At 36.2% G+C, this 8,185-nt stretch overlaps 1 protein-coding gene across 1 annotated transcript in view; it reads left to right on the top strand.

Moving 5' to 3' along the window:
* The window catches only part of LOC105296293 (putative spermatogenesis-associated protein 31D3), a 37,835-nt gene extending 30,886 nt beyond the window's left edge, over window positions 1-6,949 (top strand). The window contains exon 5 of the mRNA XM_023534239.1: window positions 6,714-6,949. Coding sequence (XP_023390007.1) covers window positions 6,714-6,949 — 236 coding nt within the window. The remainder of the gene's footprint in view (window positions 1-6,713) is intronic.
* Window positions 6,950-8,185: the final 1,236 nt, after the last annotated feature.

The raw sequence follows: 8,185 nt of genomic DNA, 5'->3' as shown, positions 1-8,185 counted from the left end.
ACTTCAGTCCATATCTAGTTTTTAGCATCGGACTTTACTGTTTCCTTTTTTCAAATAATTATTTATAAGTGATAAGAACTCCTAAGCCATTTGGACAGATAAATAGGTGACCACAATAAATAAATAAATAAATATATATATATGCACACACATATATATGTGTATGTATATACATACGTATATATATATATCATTTTAAACAAACCAAAAATAAGTTCACAATAATTTAGACACTGGCTGTATGCTCGAAATAACTAAAATCTATATCTTGTCACTCTTCTGTCCTCGCCTCCAATAACCCATTCATCTTAAGGATATTTTAAACTCATGTAACTTCACATTTTACAAAACTCATTCACGTATATTATCTTATTTAATTCCCACAGTAACAATCAAGTATTTTATCAGTTCACTACTGCTGCATAACAAACTTTCAGAAAACTCCAGTGACATAGAACAATAATCATTTACCTTTGCTCATGAGTTGGTGGCATTGGCTGCAGTTTAGCTGAATTCAGCGGGGTTCATTGGTGCATCTGCAATCATTTGCAGGTCACCTAGACAGCTTTGATTACTTTAGCTGGGTCCTCTCATGCGCCTGGGCCTTAGCTGGACAAAGTGGACTGTCTTGACTCTGCTCCAGATGCCTCATCCCCTAGTTTGGGCATGTTCTCATCATCAAGGCAGAGGAACAGAAGAAAGAGCAGAAGCACTTTTTCAAGCTTCAGAGTGCATGGTTTGCTACTGTCCTGTTGGCCGAAGCAAGTCACATGGCTGACCCCAAAGTTACTATGTGAGAGAAAAATCATTGCTACAGGGATGCCATTAATTATGATCATTAATGTAATCAATCTACCACAAGTGTATGCTATTATTTTCATTATTTTATATATGAAAAATGTTGACAAAAAGAATCAGCCACGTGAATAAGCCAGAAGCTCAGGTCTTCTTACTCCAAATATGCTCTTTTTTCTAACCGTATCTGGCCTATATACTTACATTCAAAGAAGCTGAATTTATTGTCTCTGGAGAAGTAGAACCATTCTCAATTGCTTTGATGCCTCATGTATTCCAAAACAAAAGTTAAGATTACTTACCTTTTTGTAAACTGGATAAATGCATATCCTATTAGTTCACACTGATCTCTATTGTTTTTAATTACCAAATTGTTATTGAACCTTTGGGTGTGCATTGTTTGTCCCTCCATCTAAACTGCCACCTCCTTATAGATAGAAACTCCATGTTCCATGTCTTTGTATTTCTTCCAGTGCCTGACATGATGCTGATACAGGTAGTAGGTATGCCACTTGATTGATAAAACTAAAAGAATATAATGTCAGCTTGATAGAGTTCTCTGCTGGAGAAATTAAAATTAAAAGGAAAAGTCAAAATCAATCTGGAATTGAGTAAAAAGTAAGAGATAATTTTCAACTGTGCTTATATAAGAAAAGAAAAAAGGAATACATTAATGTTTTTTTTTTTCCAAACCCTTCATTCCAGAAAATATATATGAATATTTTCCTTATATTTATTTGCTCTGCCTCAGGGTTGAAAATCAACTAAGATGAAATGCCAAGAGCTAATTGATGAATTAATTCTTTTATTCAGCATAATAGCCACCACAAATGTTTAGTTCAATGAAGTACTCACTTTTCCATTACAAAAATCGAATTCAGGTTTTCTTTACCTCACTCTGAGAAATAACTGGGTTAATGTCATTCTCTATCCCCTGTAGCGTTTTTATTCAGTAACTTTATCAGACTTGCAAAAGGTAATTATTTAAAGAACTGTGAGGTTTTGTCAAATATTTTCTTTTATGGGTAAGTCAGATTGTTCCTTTTCCCATGTCCAAGTCACACTCAGGAAATGGAAGAAGGGAACAAGAAAGTACTGTAATAATTTCTGTGAAAACTCTGAACATGCCATCCTCTTTTAGCAGTGTGAGTTTTAGAAGAATACACCAGATGCATGTTATTTAGTTCCCATTGACAAGACTCTCTATAGAAAAAGCTAATAGAAAAATTCTACAGTGATAAATATATATGGTCATAAATTTTCACATTTCAGTGAAAACAAATTCTTTTTTTAATGTTCAGTTTTAGATCTTTAGTTTCCCAACTAAAGATCAAAGCAAATTCAAAGTATATTGGCACCTAAGAATCCTTGAGAAAGGAAACTTGTCTTCCTCATAAATAAGCCTTTCAAAAGGATCCAGTCCAAAGTCAAGGCTAACTTCACTGTTAAGGCAACAATTAAGTGGCTATAAATGTGAAGAATGTTTCACATCCCTTATAAGTAGATCTATGCTTTTTGAAACATATTACAATAACACCTGGGGATAAAGCTGTTTCCTTCTGACTTAGAATGACATGGCTGAATTGTTACAGCTATGGAAACACTGATCGATAGTGACTGCAAACCAAATTTTGCTATACAAAGTTTGAAATAAAGGTGGATTCAATGGTAGATTATTTTCCAACAATAGGACAATTTAGACACTAGAATTTTGAGTTCAGAGTTAGTTAGACTCAATCAGTGCTGATTTCTGAAAATAAAAAGCATAACCACTACAACAGTTAATTTTATGTGTCAACATGACATGGCAATCAGATAGTGATAAAACATTGTTTCTAGGTGTCTCTGTGAGGGTGTTTCTAGACGAGATTAGCATTTGGATCATTAGACTTAGTAAAGTAGATCTGCTCTCACCAATGTGGACTGGCGTCATCTCATCCACGGAGGGTCCAAATAGAACAAAAAGGCAAAGGCAGGGCAAATTCTCTCTTTTCTTGAACTGGAATGTCTGTCTTCTCCTGCTCTTGGACATCAGAGCTCCTGGTTCTCTGTCTTTGGACTCCAAGATTTATTGTCACTGGCTTTCCTGGTTCTCTAGCTTACAGATGGCAGATCATAGGACTTCTCAGCCCCCATAACCATGTGAGCCAATTCCCATAATAAATCTGCTCTTTAATATGTATCCTATTGGTTCTCTTTCTCTGGAGAACCCTGACTAAATCGGTCGCTAAGAAGAATCATTTTATATGCTCAGAGTGACAATTAAACAACTCCTCCCTCTCTCCAACACCACTCATATGTAATGCACCAGCAGGAGCAGCTTCACTGTGGAATAACACCTGCATACTACTAAGATGTTTTCCTTCAAGATCCTTCATAAACTGTAATAACAAGCATTTGTGTATACGAAAACTAGACAAGGCTTATAGGAAATAAGACTTCCTGGAAGAATTTTTAATGTGTAATAATGAAATACATTTTTGAGTGATTGCAGCTCATTGTCACTAGATATATTTCATGGTAATTATGATTAGGTTGGAAAAGATGCCAAAAATTTGGTGGAATAAGGATTACGACCAGCACGGTTTAATAAACTGTTTTAAGACTAGAAGTTAGAAGAAATGGGTACTGCATCCCTGTATGCCACTAACAGGAAAGTCTTGAAAACTCTTGTCTTCTCTCCAGCTCAGTCGGAGTTTGGATTATATGATTCCTAAATCCTTTCTGCCATGGAGATTCATTGACCATTGTCTCTATGGGTTTTAGAAAAACATACTGTGAACTTCATTATTATAATGTCTAATTTTCATCATGCTTTAATTTATTCTCTATGCTAGTTTTCATAAGTTATTTAATACCAGAAAATATTACCTCCCATTTGATTCACAATGACGATGTGGTTTTTTAAGTCTCTAGTATTTATTTTAATTCCTTAGAGGAGAGCAATAGAAAAAGGCCATTTTATATTTCAAATACTGGTATATAAAGATTATGACTTTTTTTATGAAATCACAATTCTTATAAAGACAAATTACCCTTATTAATAATGAAATGTTAAAATATTTTTCAAGTGATATTTTATTGCTGATTGTTATGTAACAAAAATTGTACTTTCATAAATTGTTACTGAATGATATAGATTAGTGTAAGCCTAGTATAATGAAATTTGATAGTCTGATCAAGCAGGAAAATATTCAATATTTTGTTTCAATATGGGCTATAGATTTCAAGCAGTTCGGTCCAATAGAAATGTGCAATTTAGAGCTCAAATTGTATTACTACATAATATTTTTTAAAGATATTGAGAAGACAGAAACTAGAATCAAGCAGAAAATCGCAAACTCAGCATTGTGATTTGGCTTGTGGATCTTAAACGATATTTCCCAGAATTTTAGATGCAGGAACTCAGGTTATTTCAACTGTTCTCTTCAAAACAAAAGTCATACACCTGAAGTTCAATTCCAGAGATAAGAAGAAAAGGAAGGAACAAGAATAAATCAATGCATGGAAAAAGATATCTATCATTGCCAAAGTCTCAAGAAATAAGCTACCAATTAATCAGCAATAAAATTCATTTGATTAAATTGAAAATTTAATTTTTTTTGTTGTAGTTGTTGTTGGCGATGTTAATGGGAGAATTCACCAAAAAAATTATTATAGCTAGTGGCAGGAAGATGAGGTGCTCTTAATAGCCCAGTGCTTGGGAATAAGACAGGTGTTCACTTAGTCTACGAAGTGCCATCTCTGGATGAAGGACTATGCCTGTAGGAACTTTTTAAGCTTTCAGAAATGTATATCTTCTTCATAGGTGTTACTTTTTTATTTTCCCCTTTTCTGTATGACCAGCAGCTAAGACATTAAAATCAGCAGTTTCTAGTTCCCATCTTGGCATGTGACAAGAAAGTAAGTTGATTCTAGAGGAAGCACTGGGAAGGCTAGGGAGACAGTTCCACTTCATAGCCAGTTCCTGGGGAAGCACATACCAAAGAGTAGATGGGCTGAGTCCAAAGAAGAAAAGGGGATATGGGTCCAAATTCGAAAAGTAGGAGGATTTAGCAGGAGAAAAGCTTGGGGAGGGGACATGCGCAGCCTAAAATGGCCATAGCGATCTTAGAAATTGTTTTGAGATGAGTCCAGAAAATCAGTTTGCTATGAAAGTGAAGTAGCGTTTTCCTCCCAAGGTTTACAACTCTTATTATTTACATACATCTATATTAAAATTCTTCCATGGCTATGCTTCCTCCAGGGACTTCTCCATTCTATCACACCTCTAACACACACAGCTGAAAGCCCGCTCCGGATTTCACCTCTATAAAAATTTTCACAGTTTGAATTTGCAAAGCAGTGACACTAATTCCCTCTAAGGCACCAACCACCTACAGAGAAGTGAGAAACTTTGTATTTTTTAAATTTCTGAAATCTATATAGCAAATATGGCACACACACATATATATATACACATATATATACATAAATACATGTATACACTATATATGTGCATATATATACACATATATGTGCATATATATATACACATATATATACATAAATACATGTATACACTATATATGTGCATATATATACACACACATATATATACACACACATATATATACACACACAATATTTTGTGTGTATTCATGTGTGTGTATATATATGTATATATATATGTATATATGTATACACACACACACACACACACACACATATATGCTAGAACATTTCAAGGAAGTGACAGAATCAAGAGGTCTGTAGTATTTTCCTAGGACACTCATCTTGCCTCTAGGTAGGATTAAATCCAAAGCATTCCATACAATACAAAACTGAAAACTAAAGAGAAATAAACTAGAAGCTTCATTCCAAATGGTCTTCAGGGGAAAAAAATATATATTTTCATCGCCTAAACATAGCTACAAGTATTGGAAAAGCAATTTATGCCTGCAGCACCTGGTCTTCCCATCCAAGTACTAACCAGGCCTGACCTTGCTTAGCTTCCAAGATCAGACATCGGGCTTGTTCAGGGTGGCATGGCCATAGACCATGGACTGTGCCTCCACTGGGGTGTGAACCCAGGAAGGAAAAGCAATATTATCCAGGAGTATTGCTGCACAGAAACCAAAATTGCTAACTTTGCGTAATAGCCTCTTAAACATGGTTGACAAGCATGCTTCAAGTTCAGAAAAAAGGAAGGAAATCACAATTGTGAAAATAGAGCCCGGTAGAGCATGAAATGATATAAGACTGTACTCCCTGAATATGCCCTCTTCATATGGTTCACATAGGAGTGGTAATCAGTAGAGTAATATGACATAAACTAGATAACCAACACTAATCTAATCTATATTTAGTAAAACTCACCTCCCTTCTTTTATTTTTATTTTTTACTGGCAACTGAGAAGAATTTCTTGCAACTAGATAAATAACTTAGTGATAAACATCAAAAAAGTTTATATTCTTAAAAACATCCAGTTTCTATTATATCATTTCACAATATTCTTGTTAAATGTGATCAGTTCTTTAAAACAGTTGTGCAGTTTGTGTCCTACATAAATGCACTTGGCCAAGAGGGTATGAAAACAGAGAAATGCAGCCCTCAATCTCTTTAAGCCAAATGCCCTGGCAAGGGGCTGCTTCTGCCAGAAAGGAGGGGAACTTTTATCTAATTCACCTACAGGCCCCGATAGGTTAACATCAGATCTGCTCCAGCCTTCTACAGTGATACTTAAACCTCCTCCATTTTCTAGCTTCTCTTCTTTTTCTCTACCCACCTCTAAGACAAACTCTTTGGGCTGTCACCTATTTTCTTGACCACTGCTGGCCAGTTTCTGCAGGGTCTGACTTAATCCAGAAGTTCTTATATTGGTGTTGGCCATACATTTTTAACCCCGTTATTTTTGCTTCTGCTTCTATTGTGTTAGCCACAGCTCTTGCAGCAATGGGGCACAGACCTGTCTGCAGCAAAGGGCAACACAGGCAGCAGGCAGAAGATTGCATTCTCAGGGCAGGAACCAGTGCCAGTGATATCAGGCAGGAGCACTGCAGTGTCTACCTGATGGACATCTCCAGAAGTGCAGCACTTCCTTTATGGGCTTCTGGCTCCTTAGGAGTGCAACACCCTCCAGGGACTTCAAGAAATAGTTGCAAGCAGACTTAAAGAATGGAAAACATCACATAATGAGTGCAAGTAAACCAAAAAATGTAGACATGACCATATTTGGGAATCTAGCTTGACCCCTACACTAGTTTCATCTAGAAAACAATTTATATTTTTGTACCAAGTTTATATAAAGTATATGGTGAAATATCTCAGAAGATTGAGTTCAAAACATTTACTTAGGCAACAACTTGTACAACTGTGACCAGTGAAGAAGTGATATTGTACAAGTACCTCAAGTGCTAGGCTATGGAATATCAAAGAAACATTAAAAACGTCTAAAAAGGTTAAAAGAATATGATATCAAATATGGAAAATAGACATAATCGCCTACAGAAAGAGACAGACTAGTTGTAAAATACAGCGTGCACATTCAGGAGATGGAGATTGTAGATTCAATAGGTAACTATCCTCTAAAGGGTAAGATTACCTTTATATTCTGAATTTAATCTATTCTTAATTTGAGAGAGGTACTCCCTAAAATTAATCAAATCTATTTTCATCAAGTGAGCCTTGTGATTAAATGTGTCATCTTTGTCTATTGCCTACAGGGAAAGAATATGCCAATCTGCTAACGAGTAATTCAATCCTTGCTTCAGTCATATCTCTCAGTACAAGTGAGTAAATTCATGTTCTATTTTATACATCTCTTTCTTTTTATTGAAATTGTCACTGCTGTGGTGGAGCGAAATCCAGCGTTGCCCCAGTGGCCTGTGGGAGGAGGAGGAGGTGGATAGTGGACGGTGGCGTTGTGTTGTCGTTCCCCGGTTCTTCCCCGCCGACACAGTAAAGAATTACAGGTCAGCGAGATTTAGAAAAAGTAAGATTCATTGAAAGCAAACTTTAGAAAGAGATGGGCCGTGCCAAGGAAAGCTACAGCCCCATAGAACCTGGAAGGTGAAGAGATAAGACAGCACACCCCAAAGGAAGGGGCGAGCCTCCTGCCAGGAATACTGCAACAATGCAGAGGAGAAGATCTCTTTATATTTGGGCTGTGATGGGAGGTCCTAGATGACCTCTATGTGAGGTCACCTTGACTGACTGTTGGCTGCTATATAACTTTGCCTACTGCTCATGTGCTTACCCAGAATTCAATCTGCTGTAATTAGATTCATGAACTTCCAGGCATAGTCATGATATTATAATGATGGTATAATGAAGCTGAAGTTAGGGGCAGTACTTTCTGATCAGGTGCATGCATTTGTAGCTGGTTTAGCCAACAGCGTTTATGGTCTT

Source organism: Pteropus vampyrus, unplaced genomic scaffold (assembly GCF_000151845.1).
Source record: "Pteropus vampyrus isolate Shadow unplaced genomic scaffold, Pvam_2.0 Scaffold123, whole genome shotgun sequence".
In the NCBI taxonomy this organism is placed as follows: Eukaryota; Metazoa; Chordata; class Mammalia; order Chiroptera; family Pteropodidae; genus Pteropus; species Pteropus vampyrus.
The sequence above is the reverse complement of the archived record's forward strand: the minus strand, read 5'-3'. Positions and strand labels throughout refer to the sequence as shown.